The following is a 23,173-nucleotide window of genomic DNA, read 5'->3' on the forward strand; positions in this document are numbered from 1 at the left end:
TACATACCAGAAAGATTTTTATACAAGTCTAAAGGTAGATCATTTCCCTGAAAACTGTACCTGTCACTTCTTTTTCAAATGAAAATTTCCTAATTAGCTGTTATTGGTAACTAGCAGTAATAATTATTATATATATTTCACTTATCTTTTAACTTCAACATATACCATAAAATAAATCAATAACCATGATCTCTTTCTGAAAGCAATGTGAAATACTACATTATGGTCACATAAGAAACTCAATGTATACTAGAAACAAAAAATGATTTAATAATTTGTCCATTCATATGAACAAAAACTATTTGTTTAAATGATAGACAATATAGTAACATGAAAGTTCATGGATCAAAGAATAAAAATATCCAGTGTCCACAAAATTCAGACATACTGCCATGTGAAAAAGTGGGGGGAAAAAGCAAGGTACAGAAAAGTGTATACAAACATGCTACCATTTGCATAAAGGGGAAGGTATACATTTATATGGTTATATATACATAGGACAGCTCTTGAAAGCCCAAGAAACTGGTAATTTGACTCTGGGGTAGAGAATGAGAGATGGGATAGGAAGAAAACTTACCTTTCACAGAACACCTCATAGTACCGTTTTTTTGTTATTTTTTTTTTTACATGTATGTGTCATTACCTACTAATCTTTAAGAGATAGCTGGCCTCTATTCCTGAATTCTTCATTAACTACACATGTGACCTTGTGCAACCACTTACCTCAACTTTTTCCACTTTAGAATGAGGGTATGCTAAATCTCTAGAGTCCCCATCTGCAATTCAACAGAATTATGGCTCAAAAAACAGCATATACAAAATGCCAGGTGGCTAAAAAAAAAAAATAACTATAAGCCTTACTTTGCAGTGACTTATATAACACAATATTGTAATTACTTACACTTCCGCCTGCTCTGTTCCCATGAGGCTATAAAAAAAAAAAAAAAAAAAGGCAACATAGCAAGCAAGAGAGTCTGAGAATAAACTTTCTGTTTGGCAACAATGTTTCTCTTCTTTCTTTCAGGTTAATCCTCCTTTTTTATATATCTAAACTATGGCTTCCAAGATATAGACTCCTAGAATATACTTGATAAATGAACAAATATTAAAAATAATTGTAAAAAGGTAGAATTTTTGCAGTAGAGTTTAAAAATGGATCCTAAGAAAAAAAGCTGAAAAATCACCTCCTATTCCCATAAAGTTAGCCCAAGAATCTCCCAAAATCATTGATAATCTTCATAAACAAGATACTAACAGAACCAGAGTAGCCAAGAGGAGAGCAATAGAAGGTTTAGACCAAAGTAGGACACAAAGAGGTGACAGAAAAGACACCCAAACTGACAGCTGGAGAACAGAAAACAGGAAGAGGCCTGGGGATCCGTTCATTCATTATCCCACATGCTGCAGAGAAAAACTGTTGGGCCTCAAAGGGCTTAGAGTCTAATCGTGGGGCACACTCTAAATAATGATGCCATAGTAACACACAGGGTGAGAGTGAATAATAAGTGGTAAGGTAAATGTTGTGAGTTCATCAAAGGAAGAGGTCACCATGGGTTGGAGCTGCCAAGAACAGAGTCACAAAAGAAAGAGGATTTTGAACCCTGTGTGATAAGCAACAAGATGATGGCAGCATGGACCAAGTCGGCGCTCGTAGTAGGATGATGAATTTAGTTTTAATCATACTTTGATTTTAAATGGTAACTTTGACAAACACGTGAGAATCAGGGTTGCCAAATTTTCTCTGCAGACTCCTACTACGTAGGAGTGACGACACACTAGCACTGTATCAAAAGTGACTGAACAGGCTAAATACAAGATCACTATGCATCTAGATGCAACTTTTAATAGGGCAGGGCGCTGAGGTATGAGAAAACGTTTGGCAACCCTCTTCCAGTATTTTCTTGCAAGTACCTAGCATCATTTCCTATCACAACCTTCACACACTTAGGAGTCAGCTCCACCCAAGATACACAAAACCGGGAAATCAAGAGGTGCCAGTTTTACTTTTCTATCGATTAAGTCTGTGAATTGGGGCTAGCAGATGAAATAAAGTGCTGTGGATTTTACTGCATCAGAAGGAATGCCAAAACAACACAAAACAAAGCAAAACACTACCTTCTATCTCCCAGTGATCTAGTAAAGCTAAGAGAATAATGTTTAACCACTTAATATATTAATTTTGGCATAACTTCAAGGTATTCATTATCTTCTGGATAAAGAATCTGGGTGTGTTTTTGGTAACATGATAAATCTTGTAAGAAATTTCTACACAAAATGTCTAAAATGTTGGCACGGGGCAAGAAAGAATATCAACAAATATAAAGGTTATTAAACAAATGAAGTCCTCAGTGCAGACAATATGTATTCTAAAATTCTATTCCGCTCTGCATTTTTGTTACAAACTTTCAAGTGCCGAAATACCTTTATTCAATAATCTTTTAGTGACTTACTGAGGTGAAAATGGGTATATTGAAAAAAAAGCAATGTTTAGAAACAAATTTATTTAGAAAAAAAGATTTGAAACAAGTCTTAAAAGTTTATGATTTAAAATAATTCTACACAGGGCGCCTGGGTGGCTCAGTCGGTTAAGCATCAGACTTCGGCTCAGGTCATGATCTCATGGTTCATGGGTTCGAGCCCCGCGTCAGGCTGTGCTGACAGCTCAGAGCCTGGAGTCTGCTTCAGATTCTATGTCTCCCTCTCTCTCTGCCCCTCCCCTACTCACCCTGTCTCTCTCAAAAAAAGAAAATAAACATTACAAAAAAAAACACTTTAAAATAATTCTATGCTATGGCAATGTACCTTGTCGTGACATGGATATTCAGTTTATGCTAATGCCCATTATTAAAGTTCAAATAACAAGAAAATGAAACCATTTTCAAAACATTAGAACAGAAAACTTTAAATGTTCCCCCCCCATTTTACTATAGATTATAAGGTTATAATAAAATGTTGTTTTATTATAGCTGTCCTCTTCTAGTTCAAGTCTGTCAGCATTTCTATTATTGATTTTAGTTTTTAAGGGTCCTAACTCATCCATAAATTTACTCTATTAAAACCTGACACAGAAAGTCTCCCAGGAATCCTTCCCTTCAAAGGCAGATTTTAAAAGTTAATCAAAAGTTGGACAGCTCAAATGGTTTACAGTACAACGTCATTACTTTCAGCCCCAAGCAGGGCTGACTTCTTAAAACTCATTCTACACACTCTCCTCAACATCCATTGGTCCGTGCCAGGTAAACAGATTGTTCCATGTCAGTTCTGAAGGGACAAAAACCTCCACTTGCGGAGAATTCTAGCGGCTATCTAAATGGCAAGATCTAAAGTTCCATTGTTAGGTTCTCCCTTCAGAAAGAAGTGAAAAGAAATTGGGAGAAACCAGTGAGGGCCACAGGAACATATATGACAATGCAGGACCTAGCTTTTAACTGTTATCTTAAATATTGACCCATCCAAAAAAATGTAGCTTGGCAAAATAAAATCAATATATTTCAATCATCTGTTCAATATTTAATAGCATATTTTCCCCCTTAGAATCTGGCTGTGGATACTAAATTAAGTTTATCATATGGATTATGTCAGATTCTGTTAGTTTAGTGACATGGCTTCCTCCTAGTTTTCAGAAATAGTTTCTGCCTTGATCAGAAGCACAGGGACTAAATCACAAACAAATCCCGAACATATGAAAGGTATGGAACTCAACAAACACACCTTGTTCAGTCTCAGAACACTAACAGGTTGTTTTATTATTTTAAGAAGGTTATTTCCTTTCTAAAAATAATCTTTTAAAATAGGTCTTACAGATTTTTTTAAAGTCCTCTAAATTCGTTCACATTGCCTAATAGTGTTACAATTTAATTACCCAGCAATTCTTAGAGTAATATCAAATATAAGTTATATTATAGACTGTATAAATGGCAGTGGAGAGTGGTAGCGGTTGGAGCAGAGAATCAGTGCTAGTCAAACATCATTTCCCAAATGAAAAACTGAAATAGAAAGGCACCAACCTAACTTACACACTAAACCAGAATGTGAGAAATAGTATGATATGCGGAATGTATTTATCCTTCTTTGCAACCTCTTCATAACCTATGGCTTAAAATATATGTGCACTAATGACTCATAAATCTCAAGTCTCTGGACAAATCTCTCTCTTGACCTCCAGTCTGTATCTCCTAGTCCTACTAAGCATCTCCAGTGAGATGTCCCATAAGCATCTCAAACTCAACACATCTAAACTTTAATTCAACATTTCTCCCCAGAAAATGTTCCTCCTCCTATGTTTCCTACTTTGAAGAATGGACTGACCCACCTGCCCAACCAATATTCCCAAACCTGGCAGTCACATTCCTTATTCATCTCCAATGCCTGGAAAATTACACTTCTGAAATAATTATAGTGTCCATATCTGTCTCCTCAGTTTCATTGCCTTACCTAAATTTAGGCCCTTATCACTTCCTATTTAGATTTCTAAAAGTGGTTTCTATTTGATTTCCCCACCACAAATCTTACTCTCTATCCCAATTCAATCTCCTCAATGCTATCAAATACCCCTGCTGAAAATCCTTCAATAACTACCCTTAATCTTGAAAATTTGATTCAAACTACTTACTTGGTACATAAGATCTTTCTTGACTTGGCCATCACTCTGTCTCATCTTCCTTCCCTTGGTCTACGTGTGGTCTCATGTGTCTGTACCCACCTGGAAGTTTTTCTGCCTCTTTCAAAACGCAATTCAAGAATGAATTTAGGAATTATGAAAAGCCTTCCCCAACTCCTCAGTGTGCTTTAATATTGCACTTCTGTGTATCCTTATAATTTGTTCTTTTCTATGATACTTAAGAGGAAGAACTGTGGCACAAAAACAGACACATAGACCAATGGAATAGAATAGAAACCCCAGAACTAGGCCCACAAACGTATGGCCAACTCATCTTTGACAAAGCAGGAAAGAACATCCAATGGAAAAAAGACAGTCTCTTTAACAAATGGTGCTGGGAGAACTGGACAGCAACATGCAGAAGGTTGAAACTAGACCACTTTCTCACACCATTCACAAAAATAAACTCAAAATGGATAAAGGACCTGAATGTGAGACAGGAAACCATCAAAACCCTAGAGGAGAAAGCAGGAAAAGACCTCTCTGACCTCAGCCGTAGCAATCTCTTACTCGACACATCCCCAAAGGCAAGGGAATTAAAAGCAAAAATGAATTACTGGACCTTGTGAAGATAAAAAGCTTCTGCACAGCAAAGGAAACAACCAACAAAACTAAAAGGCAACCAACGGAATGGGAAAAGATATTTGCAAATGACATATCGGACAAAGGGCTAGTATCCAAAATCTATAAAGAGCTCACCAAACTCCACACCCGAAAAACAAATAATCCAGTGAAGAAATGGCCAGAAAACATGAATAGACACTTCTCTAAAGACATCCGGATGGCCAACAGGCATATGAAAAGATGCTCAACGTCGCTCCTTATCAGGGAAATACAAATCAAAACCACACTCAGATATCACCTCACACCAGTTAGAGTCGCCAAAATGAACAAATCAGGAGACTATAGATGCTGGCAAGGATGTGGAGAAACGGGAACCCTCTTGCACTGTTGGTGGGAATGCAAACTGGTGCAGCCACTCTGGAAAACAGTGTGGAGGTTCCTCAAAAAATTAAAAATAGACCTACCCTATGACCCAGCAATAGCACTGCTAGGAATTTACCCAAGGGATACAGGAGTACTGATGCATAGGGGCACTTGTACTCCAATGTTTATAGCAGCACTCACAATAATAGCCAAATTGTGGAAAGAGCCTAAATGTCCATCAGCTGATGAATGGATAAAGAAACTGTGGTTTATATACACAATGGAGTACTACGTGGCCATGAGAAAGAACGAAATATGGCCCTTTGTAGCAACGTGGATGGAACTGGAGAGTGTGATGCTAAGTGAAATAAGCCATACAGAGAAAGACAGATACCATATGTTTCACTCTTATGTGGATCCTGAGAAACTTAACAGAAACCCATGGGGGAGGGGAAGGGAAAAAAAAAAAGAGGTTAGAGTGGGAGAGAGCCAAAGCATGAGAGACTCTTAAAAACTGAGAACAAACTGAGGGTTGATGGGGGGTGGGAGGGAGGGGAGGGTGGGTGATGGGTACTGGGGAGGGCACCTGTTGGGATGAGCACTGGGTGTTGTATGGAAACCATTTTGACAATAAATTTCATATGTTGAAAGAAAAAAAAAAAAGAGGAAGAACTGTTTCTTACCTCTGTAACCCTAGCACCTAAATCAGCGCCTTACACAAGGCAGGAGCTCTATATGCCTACTGAATGGATGAAGCTGGTCAATCTATGAAATAGTAAAATCTGAAGAATACTTATAAAATTCCTTGATTTTTGAAACCTGGGCAGGCCTCACAGGGTGGACAAAAAGTTTAATTTTCTTATTATTACTGACCTACCCCTAGATAATATTTTCAAATGATTTATTCAGCTTCTATTCAATGAAAGTTTGTTCAATTGAAATCTTCAATCTTTAAAAGGCAAATAAACACCTCATTTCAAATACAACTAGTCCTACAAGTAATAAACACTTTAATTAACATGTGGTATAAAGGCTTGCATCACTCAAGGAGCTAAAAGGGAATCTGGGTTAATTCAACCTAGCAAATACCTGTTTGCCTGCATGCCTAGGGCACCACCTATGCATCAATACCGGGTAAACAAATCTAGCTGCCACCACCCAGTGGCCCCCAAATCAACTGCAGTCACATCAGCATTAGTGTGAGTGTGGGGTAATTGTTGACTCCCATCCTCATGGAAATAAATGCAATAGACAGAAGGGAGAAGCCCATTACTATTACAGAAAAACTAGAACTACAGACGAAGGTCTATGAGGATGTAGAAGATTCTAGGACCCTGTAACTTCTCTGCCTTTGCTATCTCCTATTTGCCTATACTGATAAGCTATCATTCATCCACTCATTCAACAAATATTTTTAAAGCATTACCATGTCCCGAGTATTGTGCTAGGCACAGTGTCTACATAACTATCCTCACTCAGTCTCTTACATAAATTTCTCCACTGGGAAGACAGACATTAAACAAGTCAATGCACAAATATAAGCATAATTACAAACTGTATTAGATGACAAGTAGGAAAGGAATATGAAACAGAACTACAAGGGAGGCATACTTTAGGTTGTCTTTCTTTAGAAGTGACAAGCTGACACCTGAGAATGAATAAATCAGTCAAGTAAGGAACATACAGTAACAGCACATCTGTGTTTTAGGAAGGTAATTCTGACAGCAGCATGGAAGACAGATTAGAGAGGAGGTCAGTTACAAGACTAATACAATAGTGTAGGTAAGAGATAAGAGTCCAAACTAAACTACTAAAGATGGAGATGGCAAGGAAGAGCCAAATGTAAAAAACAGTCACAGGAAAGATGAACAGGCGTTGATCACTGATTACGTGAAGAGTGTGAGAGAAAGAAAAAAAAAAAAAAAAAGTCCAGGTATTTCCTAGGATTCTAATTAGTCTAGGCAACTGGGAGGGTAGGAGTGTGAAGAATTGACACAGGGAACACATAAAGAAGGAACAAGTTTAACGGGAAGATAACAAGTTTGGTTTACTGAGTTTTTGTTGCATTTAAGATACTGGAGAAACATTTTATAGAGATGTCTGACATGCAACTTTGAAATCAAATGGTCTTATAATCAGGAGAACAGCCAGGCTAGAGAACAGGTTTGGGGTCATCTTCACAGAAATGATAACTGATGCTCTGGAAGTAAAGAAATCACTGAGACGGTATAAAAAAAAGAAAAAGGACTCAGGAAAGTTTGATCCACATTTAAAGGCCTACTAACAAATGCCAAAGGCAAGAAAGGCTCAGAGTTCACAGAAGCATCAGTTCAATAAATATTTATCAACATCCACCATGTTCCAGATGCATTATAAGATGCCAGGGGTATAAAGAAAAGATAGGAGCCCTACCCTTAAGATGCTTATAGTCTAAGAAAGAGGCACAAATAGATCATTTCAATGTAGTTATTGATGAGGTTCTATACAAACATACTCAGGGGAAACCTAGCCAAACTTTGGAAGTCAGGGAAATACTCACTGGAGGACATAGTGTCTAATCTAAAGCTTCAAGATTAAGCAAAATCATGCAAAGTTAGTAACGGCAAACCAGATGAAATCAAGAGAATGTTCCTAGACTTTTAGAATCCTGAGCAGGATAATGGGTATGAAAAGAACTGGAAAAACCTGAGAGGCTAAAGTGATTTAAACTGGAAAGTTATTCTTAGACAAAAATAAAGATGGGAAAAGTGGTCAAGGGGTTTTGGATAGAAAGTTCACAGAATGTTTTGGGAGAAATGTTACAGAAGAGAGATTGGAGGAAGCTGCCAAGTTGTATGAGGATTTAAGCTTTATGTAATTGTACCTTTCTATCTCCTTATGAAATTTCTGTAAAATAGTAAATAGGTTCATTATTTTCAAAAGATTTTTGGAAACAAAGATGTTTGTTTGTTTGTTTGTTTGTTTGTTTTTGACGCAATACCATGCTGAGATTATCCCAAGGTGACCCAGTTATAAGTGACCGTAAAAATGTGGGAAAAGTAAATTTATAAGTATTAATGGTCATGAAGAGGTCAAGAATGATGAAAAGCGAGAAGCCACCAGATGTAGCATTTATGTGGGCATTGATGTCCTTCAAGTGAACTTTTAATAGAAATGTAGGGGTAGAAAAAAATTGCAGATGGTTCACAAGTGAGTGGTATAGGCATGGCACTATATTGTTCATTCATTCAACAAATATTTACTGAATGCCTACTATGGACCAGGAACTGTCCTAGGCCCTGAGGAATCAATGGTGATCAACACACATATCTAAGAGCTTTATAGTCTAAAGGAGAAGGAAGACAAGGACATACAAAGTTATAGTGAAAGTGGTGCTAAAACAGAGCAGTATGAAAGCACGTGGAAGCCTGACAGTGAAAGGAAGCAGGAACAGATGGCAGTAACTAGATTGAAGGTAGTATGTAGGTAAAGTTTACTTTCTGGCTGAAAGGAATTTGAGCATATTTGTGGGCTGAGGGGGAGAAGCTTGTGGAAAGGAAGACAGAAGATGGGGAGGGGAAAAGAGAGGAGGGTTGTTGAAGGAAGGTCTTGGGGGAAAAAGGGCAGAAGTGTTGGACTTGGAAAAGAAGAACACTTCTTTCTGCAAAGAATCAAAGAAGGAATAGAAGACAAGAAAGTAAGTGTGATGCAGAAGGGGAGCATAAAGAAATGCCTCTACCTTTTGCCATGATACAGGCTAAGCTGCTTCTTACCAAGGGAGCAAAAATACAGCTGGAGGCCTTAAGGACAGTGCAAAAGTTCTAAAGTAGGCAATGTGAGAATTACATAAACAAAATAACTAATCAATCCCAATTTCTAAGATTACACAAATGACAGAAGCAGCAATATCAACAACTAATATCAGCAATTAGTTGCCTGCTTTTTGTTGAGATCTGGGAATGGAATAGGAAGTGAAATGTGAGCTGAATTTCAAAGAATTCAATAAACATGAATTAAACAAAAGTAAACCTTTAAAAGAACCAGCCAAAAAAATCCCTAAATGTGCATCCATACAGTGTGCAATTGATTATGGATTACTTACAGCATATACAGTCAATACAGCACTGCCATGAGTTTGAATCTGTCACCATCACTGAGTAGCAATGGCAGAAGCTAAGAGGTTCACACAAAGAAGGCAGGCAACAGAAGCCAGCAGTAACAGAAACAAAGAGGAGCTCACAGGTAGAGAAACTATACAGATCAGAAGATGATGTAATGGGAAGGAAGCTTAAAAGCAAAGGTATATTTGTGGACTAATGATAAGCCTGAAGATCCCTGATGTCCTGTTCCTGCCTTCCGTCTTCCTTCCTTCAACATTCTCTAAGCACCTGTTATATGCCAACTACACTGTGAGGCACTGGTGATGCAAACAGAAGACATAATTCTTGCTTGTAAATTCAGAGTATGTTCATGTACCCACAGCCTAATGTTTACAACAAAAGAATAAAACCAAAAGCTGCTTTGAGTTTCTATACTCAAACTATACATGCTTCTATAAAACAGCCACAGAGAAGCAAAATTATATGAAAGGTTCAACAAATTCTTTAACAATCAGCAGAAGGTGCTATTAAAAGTGGCAGCAGATTAAAGACCATAAAATAGTATGTTTTACCTTAATAAACTGCTGGGTATCTTGGCTTTATCACGGATGTTACATCTGACTTTTCATTAAACGGTTGGATTAATGCCAACAAAAAGGCAACGAACCACAAATGGCAAAGCAAGATAACCAGACACTAAGTGCTAGAAAGTATTTCAGAGCAAATTGATAATAATTTTAGTGATTACTACAACAGTAATAATGCATATTTATTGAGCTCTTACTTGAGCCATGCATTGTGCTGAGTATATAAAATACAATATATCACTAAATTTGTATAAATTCCCACAACAAACCTACCTATAAGGTAGTTTCTAATATTATCATTTTACAGACAAAAACTCAAGCTTAGAAAGATTAAGTAACTAGCAAGTAAAGGAGCCAGGACTTGAACTCAGGTCTGCATCATTCTTAAAAATCCATGCTTTAACCACTGTTACAATTCTGTTGCCCCAAAAGACTGGAATAGTACCAGGCACATGATGGACCCTCAACCAACGGTATGTGTCATTGAAGGAATGAATGAGAAGATATAAAACAGCTATTGCAGAGTGAACCCAAACATGGAAAATACAAGTAGAAAAACAGAAGCAATACTTAAAGGGTTCACTAAATCACCAACTCAAACTATACAGCATAATTGGAGGTGTGTGGAAAGCAGCAGCAATTGACAGAATGGCCTAATACGCTGGTACAGGAGATGTAATGGTTCTTCCAGAGTGAAAACTTCTATGAATCTGCAAAGCTGAAGATGGAAACAGCACCAGGCAGTTCAGAAAAGGAACTGCAGACGCTGATTAGAAAACTCTTTTCCACATTTTCTCAGGATGGAAAGGACTGATGCTGCACTGACAGAACACTCAAAGTCCCAGGTTACTTTTAATTCTATCACCTTTTTAGTTTTAGTTTATTTTTTTTTTAGAGCAAGACAGATTAACACCACAAATCTGGTACCTACCAACTCTGACTTTCTTAACTGAAGTATAATTAACATACAGTGTTATATTAGTTTCAGGTGTACAGTATGATTCAACAATTCTATTCATTACTCAGTGCTCATCCCGGGAAGAGTACTTTTTTTTTTTTTTAAACGTTTATTCACCTTCGAGAGACAGAGAGACAGACAGAGCATAAGTGGGAAAGGGGCAGAGAGAGGGAGACACAGAATCCGAAGCAGGTTCCAGGCTCCGAGCTGTCAGCACAGAGCCCGACATGGGGCTTGCACTCATGAACGGCGAGATATGACCTGAGCCAAAGTCGGACACTCAACCGACTGAGCCACCCAGGTGCCTGAGCCACCAAGGCGCCCCTCAGGAAGAGTACTCTTAATCCCCTTTATCTAATTCTATCTAATCATGTGTACTGGAAAGATTACATTCCAGAACTATCCAGATCCCTCTTTTAAAAGATTCCCACCAAGATTCCTTTTATTGGGTTCAGGAATAGGTTTTATGCCACTGACTCTGCCACCGTGATCACCAATGACAGGAGCAATGGGGGAGCACATATCCCAAAAGCAGCCAATCTATGAAGAGCAACTTATGGCCAGCAACCGATGAAAAGACCTGGCATGGGAGATTTGCCCGACAGGGAATAAACCTAACTTAATCAGATTTTTTTTCTTACGAGCTATATGGAAAGTAGCTGAAAAGCAGAGAAGGCAGGCAGCAGAAGTAATGAGGCAGTTATAACCACATTGAAAAGATACAGAATAAGGTTATTAGTTTAAAAATAAAAAGTAAAAACAGAGTCTGAGAAGGGCAATAACAGCAGAGAATACTGCTGCTGCTAAGAGGACCATACCCAGTCACTACAGCTGCATTGATTTTTTCCAGGTTCTGTTAACACCTAGTTGAAATCTATATGGTGAAGCCAGTTTCAATCTCCCTTATTTTCCCACATGAAGCTTTCTAATAAGCCTTTCATTACTAGCTACAGACCAAGTAAAACTCTGTTTGCAACCAAAAATAAATAATAAAATAAAATAAAATAAATAAAATAAAATAAAATAAAATAAAATAAAATAAAATAAAATAAAATAAAGCATGGCACAGTATTTTTATATATGAGTGCACATACACTCAACAGAGCTGCAATTAGATGACAAGGCAAACTGGGTGGGTGGTAATCTAAGCATTGTGGGTCTTAGTTCCATCTTGTAGCATCTGTGATTTGAAGACACAGTGTTACACTGTTACTTTGCTCTAGTTAACCGTTTTTAAAAAGGGGGGGGTGGGGCTTCAGAGATGTATCTTAAACCTTTAAATTTAACAATTTATATCATTACAATTGTGCACTTAAAGATTAAAAAGAGATCCAAGGGAGCTACAGGAAACAAAATCATCTCTTCCTCCTGTGTGTACAATAATCTGTTTATGTCCACATTTTATGGCAAATAAGTGATTTTGTTCTCTCATAATCATACGCAACAACAGTTGACTAGTCACGATGGACAAGCAAAGAAAGGGCAAATTGGAAAAATGTGAAAATGTTTCAGAAAAAGTTTAACTTGACGATACACTGAAAATTATGCATAAATTTCACTAAGTATGTTTTTGACCATCTTTATGACACTCTCATTAGACTATCTTATCACCTTGAAGCCTGCCCATTCAAAGGAAAGGACAAAGCTCAGAAAGTCTCAACCATCTGCAAATGCCCAGCACATTAAATTTCAAGGAATTCAACCAATCTCCAATGATCAAAAGGCTTGAAAATGACATAGCCACTCTCCTACAGAAGCTTTTCTAAAAAGCCCCTAACAACTTATGTCAAAAATTCAAGGAAATGACATAAAAATCCTTTCCCTAAAAGTATTTTTTCATATAATTCAATCACTTGTGCATACAATATCTACCTAGTGCTTCACTATTTTTTTTCTTAGAAGAAAAGCATTCCTTGCTTTTTCCTTCCATCCAAAATAAAAGCTACTAGTCACACCTAACAGGTATTTTGGGGTTCAGGTTTACCAAAGGCCCAATCTATGCAAGAAGAGTCTCAAACTTCTTTAAAAAAATATTTTTGCACACTTAGAAAGTCTGACTAAAAGCCACAGTTCCATTTCTCAGAGCTAATTTATTTTCAGTATAATCCCACAGATAGCAGAGATTAAAAACGAATATTCAAAACCTGAGTTGTAATAACAGTTCCATGCACTTAGGGTTCATTTTGGTGTAATAACTTTTCCTCTCAACGTAACATCATTACACACTCTTGTACTGAAAGTGCTAATTGAGATTATATAAAGCAGGACACCCGGATAGCTTCATGTTATTATTGCTCAAGCATTCAAAGTAAGGGTTTTGTTTTTGTTTTTGTTTTTTGGTTTATTTTGGTTTGGCTATTTTTTCAAGCATTATCATTCTACGCCTTACGCATCACAGTGTTTTGTGTGCCAGGAATATGCTCCAGATACCTGACACAAGTATTTGAGTACCAGCATCACTAAGAAGCCATACAACACAGGCGCTGGAACCCCAGCACTTGATCTGAAGTTCAGAATACGAAGGTTCATCCAAACCTAGGGACAAACGTTCTCTGGTGTTGCAAATTATACAAGTCCCTAAATACAAAAGTTTCTAAAATCATTATCTTATTGTTAAAAAAGTAAAAGCAGGAACAATTGGGTATGTGCGTAAACCCTTTCGGCAGATAATCTAACAGTACTTGGGCCTCGGTGAAATTTGGAGTACTGCCACTAATGACTACCAGGGATAAGACTTTTGAAAGTACCACTTCTTACCTCTTCATGACACATTTACCCAAGAAATTCCTGACTTAGCCCAAATCATGCTCTCCTGAAGAATCTACTCATTCCATAACTGAAGCTTTCTTTCAAATAGTACTGCATATATACTTTTACAGAAATGTTTCAGCTATGTTAATCAATTAATATTAGCTCCATGTCAATATTCTGCACATGACCAACAATAAAATTTTTGTGTGATGGGACAGATACTAATAAGAATTTTAAGACAGATGGATTATTCTGGGGAGTAACCATAAAAACAAAGCCAAACTTAAAATGAATGTGCTTAAAACTACCTAATACCTTTTTTCAAGATGAGTGAAAAATTTATGAGAATGGTAAACTAGTAATAACTGATCAGAAGAAAATTGACAGCAAATAATAATACAGTCGGTTGTCTTCATTGTCCCAATTAAACACAAAGCAAGAGTTAAAATCTGATGTGTAGCAATAAAGTTCTCTTCTAATGCACCCATTTCAATCTAAACTTTAAGTGGTAATAAAAACATTACACATTTCCAATGCTATGAAAATCACTTATGGTAACCATATCCAACATTTATTGTAACATGCCAAGCACTACTTTAAATGTTTCACGTATTTTTCATTTTATCCTCAGAACCCCGTAAGGTAGATATTATCCCCGTTTCACAGATGAGGTAACTAGGACACAGAATGATTAAGTAACTAGTACAAAGCCACACAGGAAATAATGTGTGGATACAAAAATTTCACCAACTCATCTAGCTCCAGATCATTACACTAAGCTGCCAATAAGGTAATGTGGTAGATGTGCTTTGCAAACAGTACAATGTGCAAATGTAACGCGCACGGATTAAGAGCACATGCTTTGTAGTCAAGACCTAGTGTCAAGTCTCAATTCTGTCATTCCCTAGCTATGTGAACTTAAGTAAATCACTGAAATTCTACGTTGAAACTCAGAATTCTATAAAATGGAGATAATGAAGTAACAGTTCTTACTGGTGGATCTTATTGGTGGGTCTTCTTGGTCGATGAGGGGCATTATGCACGTAAAGGATAGCAGAGTACTTGGCATACAGTCAGCACTCCATGAATACTCATTATTGTTATCTAATATGAAGAGTTCTGTTTATTATTACAAACTATCATCTTAGTACCGGCAGCATTTTCTAAAATAAGTAAAATCAATATTGAAATAATAAAAGCTTATGAAATGATGGGGCACCTGGGTGGCTCAGTCGGTTAAGCGTCCGACTTCAGCTCAGGTCATGATCGCACAGTCCATGAGTTCAAGCCCCACGTCAGGCTCTGTGCTGACAGCTCAGAGCCTGGAGCCTGCTTCAGATTCTCTGTCTCCCTCTTTGCCTGTCTGCCTGTCTCTCTCTCTCTCTCTCTCTCTCTCCGTCCCTCCCTCAAAAATAAATAAACATTAAAAGTTTATGAAATTAAAACCCGAAGTCTCAAAGTATATGACAGCACGATTCTGAGATGGAAAAAGCTACCACTCACTTGAATATCAAGTTTTTATTCACAGTGCCTGCGTATACATGAAAATGTGCTAGGCACTAAACAAAATTATCAAGACATAGTCCCTGACTTCAAATATAAACAATCAAGCAAATTAACTCTACTGAGTGGGCACAAACAGTAAAACCTCCAACTTCAGGCATTTTCCCAACCAGACACAACTATGGTCTTCATTAAGTTCACCTCTGCTTGGGGTGCATGGTGGTGAATATATGCAGAAGCATCAGTTTGAAAAGAAATAATAAGCCTGACAAATCAAATTTAGAATGACAAATATTCAGGAAGAAATGAGCTGACTTTCCACCCTCTTACCTTCTCAAAAAACATTTTTGCTATCTTGGTACTTGGTAGAGAAGCAAAAAAAAAAAAAAAAAAAAAAAGAAAAAGAAAAGCCAGAAATTCAGAAGAGAACTCAGAGTAAAATAGTACAGAAACAAATTCTAGGAGACAGGAGTGAATTTGAAAGTTAGAAAAGTCAAAATAATTGCAGGTGAGTTTAAGTGAAACATGTTTTATTCTACGTTATACCATGTGCCTAATTCCTTAGAAACCAAACAACAGCCATTCTTAAGACTGCTGATCCTTACTTCTTTCTAATCCTTAGGTTTCTAAAGTTGGAGAAGAGGGAAAGAATAGCACAGAGTACAGAAGGATTTTGTATAATGCAACAGCCAACATTTTGCTACACGTATCTTAGAGCTCGGCTTCAGATCAACTCTTAGAGTCACAGCTAAATCATAATCCTGGTAATCTATGAATTCCATTAAAAAAAGGAACTTCTAAAACTCCTAACTAAGGATCGAGAATACTTCCATTGGCCACTGTAGGAAACCTGGAAACCTAATTTCTAAAGTTTAAGAAGCATTTCTTTTTCAGAGGTCATGCTATTTGAAAACATCTTTTGCAACTTCACAATAGGAAATGATAGCCACTTGTGTCTATCTCAATACTTTCTTGCCATAACACCTATTGGTAAACTCAAGCCCTAGAAAGACCACAAAACTCCCTGCTACTGCATCCATGGGCTCTTTCAAGCAAAATGAGTAGAACAGCCTATTGATCATAAAACAATATAACAAATACATATCCCTAAAAAAAGTGAAGTACTTTTCAATAATACAAGCCAAAAACTCAGCTCATATGTACAAAAGTAGGCCAAGAATTTATATATTCTACAAGAATAAAGAATATATATATTCTTCAAGAGGAGGCTTTCTTCCTGAAGTTGGGAGGAAAGAGGGGGAAACAGAGACATGAAAAAAAAAAAGTTATCATACATTCAAGGTATATATCTCCATGTTCTAATAAACACCTGCCCAGTGTCAGCCATACCTCATCCAGCTCTCACTTGCACTACCCAAACTTATGAAGTTGAAATGCAAGCCATACTTTTCATTGTTTTTCCTCTTCCACCACACTTACGACGTATGGAATGTATCTCAGGAAACGAGGAGTTGAATTCTACAGGAAAACTCTTGATTGATCAAATAATAGCAAAGGTAGATATAATTGGTAGCCAAAGATAGGTTTTAATATAAAATAAGCAGTTTCTGATGGCTCTTTACCTGCTTAACTACTCCTCCCCACAACAAAAAGTGCTACAAATATTTGCTTATATTTGCATGCAGAAAAGCTTCTGCCACAAATTTCCTAGGACTCTTCTCCTTAAGAGTCTCAAGCCTCAGCCTCTGAGAAGACAGATCCTGAATCAAAATAAAACCAAAAAATAAAGATGAAGACCAGAAAGAAATAGGAAGAACAAAGAACATCTAATAACTTCTTACTTGTTCATTCCACCTCTCTAAACTTGTTTAGCCTCTAACTCCTCTCTGCCATGATCCATTGATTTGGCTACTATGATAAAATATTCCCAATCTCTCTAGGCAATTCTAATTTAGACAGACGCATCCTGACATAGTTCTATTTCTTCCTCTAAGACCCAGACGAAACCTTTTGACAGTCCTTGGAACCCTCAATTCCTCCTTCGAAATTCCTGCTCTGTGGGCCTAGAGTTATAGGTGGAGACAAACTATGAATAGTATTGTGGAAATAGGGGAGTTGAAATAAAGGAATTCCAGTAATTGGGCTCCCCTCCATCAACATCAGGCTATTTTTCTTTATTCCCTACGGTATTTAACAAGTAAAGTAGAGAACGATAGGCTGACATATAGATGAGAGGCTGTAGCAAAGAACTACCCCCAAACTTTTTAGGAATACTCGTATCTTTTCACTGGTTGTAGGTACTTAAGTCTGGAATGTATCTTTGGAAGATGTCTTGTGTGTAAGAATGTATAAAAGATAACACCTTGCAAAAGTCAAACATACAGATTTAATAATGTACAACTAATGAAGATGGTTTATAAATGAAATACCACCTACACATTTAGTTCCCTAAATATATTATGATATTAATCATTAAAGTTAGGTATAGAAGTACAAGTTTTCCATATGTGGAAAAGTAAATCTGTTTTTAAATTAAAGAGAAATTATCACTCTAATTCTTAAAAATAAAACTATTAGGGTATAATTCAAGTGTAGCTGCTCATAGTCACTGAATAAATTTAAATTTGATAAAACATTTAAGTTTCAACCAATGCACCTTTGTTGAAGCACATTTAGCTGAAATAATTTTGAGTCTGGTTTATTTCCATCACATATAGTACATTTTTCCAACAAGAGCATGTACATTCAATATAGAACATTTCCAGCAACAGTTACAGTCTTTCTAGTTTCCTTTCACAGTATATTTTAGTGCAAAGCACTGGGAAGGGTAAATGTTTTTCTAGCTATAGAAGCATTTTATTATGACCTTGTGGATCTTCAACACTTTAAAATTTTTACAAGAAGTATATAGATGGACAGGGTCCCTCCTAAGTACAGGTATGAACCTATATAAAAACATGGTATGTTCTCTGCTGTACCTTTTAAAATTAGAATTTGACAAAAATTACTAAAAAATAAAATATTCCCTAAAAAGTACAAAATATTGATACACAAAAACCTGCCCAATATTTCATAAAGATAGATGTACTTCTGTTTTTCCTAAAATCTTGATTACAAAAATGGACAAGAATTCATTATTTTCCAAATTTTACAGTAGGAATCAAATATCATCTAAAGTAGTCATTTAAGATTTTACTTGGGAGAAAAAACTTCAGGGTTTATACTCCCATCTTCCTTTTTTAGCAATATTTAAAGAATTAAACTAATATCATAAGAAGTGGTTGTGCATGGATTGTCTGCATCCATAAAATATCAGTAAGCTATTTACTACCTTCATACTAACATTAGTAAATGTGTGGTCTTTAAAAAAAAAATATACAGAAACTGAAAAATTAAGTTGCATCTATTATTAAAGTGCTTTGTATAAAATTTAAAGAAAAAAAGGGGAATGTTTAATTTTCATAAAAACCTCAGATGTTGACAAATAAAAATAATGATCCATGGACGAAAATGAACTGGAACTTTCTGCTGAATATATTTTAGAATGAAACTTTCAAACATTTAAGTGCTGGAGAACAAGTTAGAAATAAATGAATGTAAAAATAATTACAAATACTTAGTAGGCTAAATATTTATAATATGTTGATACTAATTTCTCTTTTGGTCCTAACATACACTCACTAGGAAATAGATGTGTACAATTCAGATGAAAATTTTGCCAAATAAAGTGAAACAAAACTAAAGTCACTAAGATATAAAGTCTCTGTCAATTAAAAATCACCAGTGGTGATATATTCTTCAGGTTGTTGATCGCTTTAATCAACAAATTGTTTGGAAAACAAAATTTGCAACATTTTTGTAGGAACTGCAGACCAAATGCACAAGGTCAAGGGTGGTTAGCTGATGGACTGTGATGACAATATGTAATGTCACAGCTACTTGAAAGTGCTGGAAGAGGCAGTGCCTTAGAAACAAGTGGTTAGATGGTTATTATTTTAGTCAGAAAACAGCAGTTACAGTCGAATATTTATGAAAATGTTTTTCCTTTTTTTCTCATAGTACCATTTGAAGACGTTTAGTGGTTCTAACACCAATTTAAAGTCTTTCCACAAAAATGAACTCCAAACCTTTTCGTACATCACTTGAAGTTATCTGAGGAGAAATGGGAATAAATGAACACTTTTGAGTTTACCAATAAAACCTTGTTTTAAAAATTATACAACAGTAAATCACTTCTAAAGGATGGTTTCACCTCAAGTTTCCACACAAATAAAAACATGTGTGATACTCAAATCACAACATTTAACCTACTCAGTACTCAAACTAAGTATACTGCTTAGAACCTGAATCCCAAACTAATTTAATACTAATTAAATATATTAAATGCCTTAATACAGGGGACACAGGTACTGAAGGTAAACTTTTAAAAATATAGATAGACTTGCAAAAACAAGTAGAGGGAGTCTACTCCTTATTTCATATTGCATTTTTAAAAATCTACATTTATTCCAAAACCTTCTAAAAAAGTAGTTTTTTTTCTTTTTTCCCAATAGGGATTTTCCTTTTCTTGCAACGCACAACCACAAAAAAAGATAAAAAAAAAAAAAACAAAAAAACCTACTTAATAATATTAACTATGTTGAAATGATCACAAAAAGTCTGTTTAAACAAAAAGGGAAAAGTAAGATTTTGAACCTAAATAATCACTTTTTCCGCAGATCAAAACTAAAAACAGTAACTAACACACACTCCTAAGGAGAAGGAAAAAAAAAAAAATCCAAACTTTTGTTTATCAAGTTCCCCCCTTTGACTGGAAGCACTATGTTAAACATAAATAATAAATGTAATTGTTCTAAATCCAATTTGGGGATTTTCTTTTTCTTAGTGCAGCACTTTATTTAGCCGTCACAGATTAATTTTTACAATAATTACAGTGCCTCAAAAGACTTTTTTCCTATAATTATCGCCTTCACAAATTCATTCTAATATATTTAACTTTTCCTACAATGTATTCATTAGTAGACTAAGTCACTAAATCAAATTAAACCTGTGCAAAGTTAGTTAAACAGAAGACTTCTATTGTAAACATAAGCCAATATAAACGTATATATTTTACAACAGTGAGAGGAAAGCACTGACCCTGTGCCATCTACCTAGAACTATAATGCATTGTCCTGTGGAAGATAAGTTCTGAAGTTAACTTTTGTTCCCAAGCCACTGGAATAAAGGTCACTGAAGAGGTAAATGCAATATGCACATTACTCTTGCAGTTCCCAATGCCATAAGATATATGGAAGCAAACATGTATTAAAATGGAACCAGCTATAAATTATGGTCAAATGATTTTTTTTAGTTCGATGGGGGGAAAAAAGCAAAACTCTGTAACTGTTCCTCACCAGACAAGAGCCTTAGATCTTGTACTTCGGCCTTTGGTTTTGTTTCCTTCAGGTGAATTGGAAGCATTTGCCTTATGAGTTTTCTTATGATGTTCAAGATAAGTCTTTTTGGCAAATGCCTTTCCACATTTATTGCATCTGTGAAGAGAAAAGTTTTTTGTGACTTTTACTTCAATACCAACGTCAGCTACTTCATACTTTTTACTAGGAGAGTTAGAAGTGCCATCATGTTTTGAATCACTATGTTTTGCCTCATCCCTCGAAGGGCCTCTTTTTGCCACTTTATTTAGAACAAAATCAATGGGCTTCTTTATAGCTCTGATCTCTAAACTGGCTGTTATTTTCCCAAGATAGCGGGATGACTTTTTATGAACCACAGTTATATGTCGTATCACATCACGCTTCCGACGAGTTTCATAAGTGCAAAGAGGACACTTGTAGAATTTAACATAAATGTTATTCCCATCTGTGTGCAACTCAATGTGTTTAGTCAAGTTCTGTTTGGAAGTAAACTGACGTTTACAAAGTTTACAGTAAAGTTGCTTAAAGTCAAAGCCAGCTGAAAGTTTTGGTTTCCTGGTTTTCTGCTGGCCACCTGCAGCAGACGGACTAGTTGATTTAGGGCTTTCAGAGTCTTGTTTAACTTTATTTTTCTGTGCTGCCGGTGTGTTCTTTTTTTCATTTGAATGATTTGTTCCCTTTAATTCATTCTGTGGAGAATGGGTAATGGAAGGGGGTGAAGATTCTACAGAATCTGCTGGTTCAACTTTAACTTTTATTTCTGAACTGCTGGCAGTATTATTAGGGCCTTTCTCTCTTTTAGAGTTTGTTCCAGAAAGAGTTATCTTGTGGACAATTTGCATATGTCTTTTAAGCATTATTTGTGAACTATATTTCCTCTTGCAAAGGAGGCATTTGCATGCAGTTAAATTGTATTCAGCCTTTGAAGACGACTTTTGTTTTCGAGTCTTAAAAGATTTTTTAGGAGAAACAGAATCCAGGAACAAAGGTTGCCCAGGCTTTGTTGCTATATCAGGAGTAATTGAATCCCTCCTTAGTCCTCTATGAACTTCATCAAAATGCCTCCTTACATTCGCTTTTGTAGCAAATGATTTACAACATACTGGACAACTCCTACTTAATGGAACTAGAACATTCTTACTGCGTCCTTTAGAGGACTGGTTTGGATTCTTTCGTGTTTCAATGTACTTTTTTAGTTCTTCCATCTTTTTCTTGTGTACTTTTCGAATGTGACGACGAACGCCTCGTCTGGAATTGAATTCTTTTCTACAAAGACAACATATCAACTGGTGACCAAAATCAGAATTGTCAGAAGTTTCCAAGTCAGCCTGTGATTCCTGAGGTTGCTCATCAGATGTAGGTGCAACTTCATCTGCAACAATCTCAACAGGAGGGGGCTCTACAGTTTCCACCTCTGTATCTATAACTGGTACTGTTTTAGACTGTTCAGTGCTAGTTTCCTGTATTTGAACTTCGGTTTGTTCAGGAGTACTGCTTGACTCTGTGACTTCAGTAGGATTATCAGTCCTTGAAATATACTGAAACACTGCATTTTGATTAGTTTCTATGGGTTCTAGCTTAATAATATATTCTCGCTTGTCCACACTTGGATATATGGCTTCTAGGAGATCGTTTATGGCTTGACTTTGTTTATCATTTACATCAGGAAGGTCTGTTAAGAAAAAAAACAACATTTTAATCTGAAATAATTAGCCTGCTCTAGCTCTCTAATATTTAAAGTTGTATTATGAACTTCTACCTTAAAACTTATTACATTACTGGTTTGTATTTTTTTATGAGCATTATCTACTTTTCTGTATTTTATAATTTATACATTTAATGTAGTTTTACAAAAATTAGTATTAATTAAACTGAAATTAATTTAAAATCTCATCATGGCACACAAATGTTAAGGAATAAATGCAATCTGAAGAGCTACTTCCACTTCTAAGTGCCCTTAATACAAATACACGAGTGTCCTAAACAATAAAAACAGTATTTCAAATTTTTAGTCTAAAATTTTTAGGCTCGCAAAGGCACATCAAAGTTCTTACAACCCAAGATGGATAAAACATCATGAAGAATGTACTATTCTATATAAAAGTGATTCTTTTTTTAGGAAACATAACAGCAGTCCTATTAACTTAATCCATAATAAATAATCTAGTCTACTTGTATAGACATCTGATAGAACTGGAAAAGAAAAATCTGTAGGATATAAATATGAATGACATGTATAGAAGTGCTAAACTCAGTCCTATTCAATGTTTTCTTAACATGACACAATACCATTAAAGCAACTGATTAAAAACTATAGATTTTTACTCAAA

The 23,173-nt window shown here is 36.0% G+C and overlaps 1 protein-coding gene across 3 annotated transcripts in view; it reads right to left on the bottom strand.

Moving 5' to 3' along the window:
* Window positions 1-225: 225 nt before the first annotated feature.
* The window catches only part of ZNF800 (zinc finger protein 800), a 40,027-nt gene continuing 17,079 nt past the window's right edge, over window positions 226-23,173 (bottom strand). Inside the window, exons 5-6 of one of the 3 annotated variants that reach the window (XM_042971403.1) lie at window positions 20,823-22,515; window positions 226-776 (exon numbers count right to left, since the gene is read on the bottom strand). In XM_042971403.1, the coding sequence (XP_042827337.1) occupies window position 776; window positions 20,823-22,515 (1,694 nt within the window). In that variant the 3' untranslated portion in view covers window positions 226-775. Of the gene's footprint in view, window positions 777-15,465; window positions 19,579-20,307; window positions 22,516-23,173 lie in introns of those variants that run through there. The other 2 variants (XM_042971392.1, XM_042971387.1) reach the window with 2 other exon arrangements.

The sequence above is a fragment of the Panthera tigris genome, chromosome A2, assembly GCF_018350195.1.
Source record: "Panthera tigris isolate Pti1 chromosome A2, P.tigris_Pti1_mat1.1, whole genome shotgun sequence".
Classification (NCBI taxonomy): domain Eukaryota; kingdom Metazoa; phylum Chordata; class Mammalia; order Carnivora; family Felidae; genus Panthera; species Panthera tigris.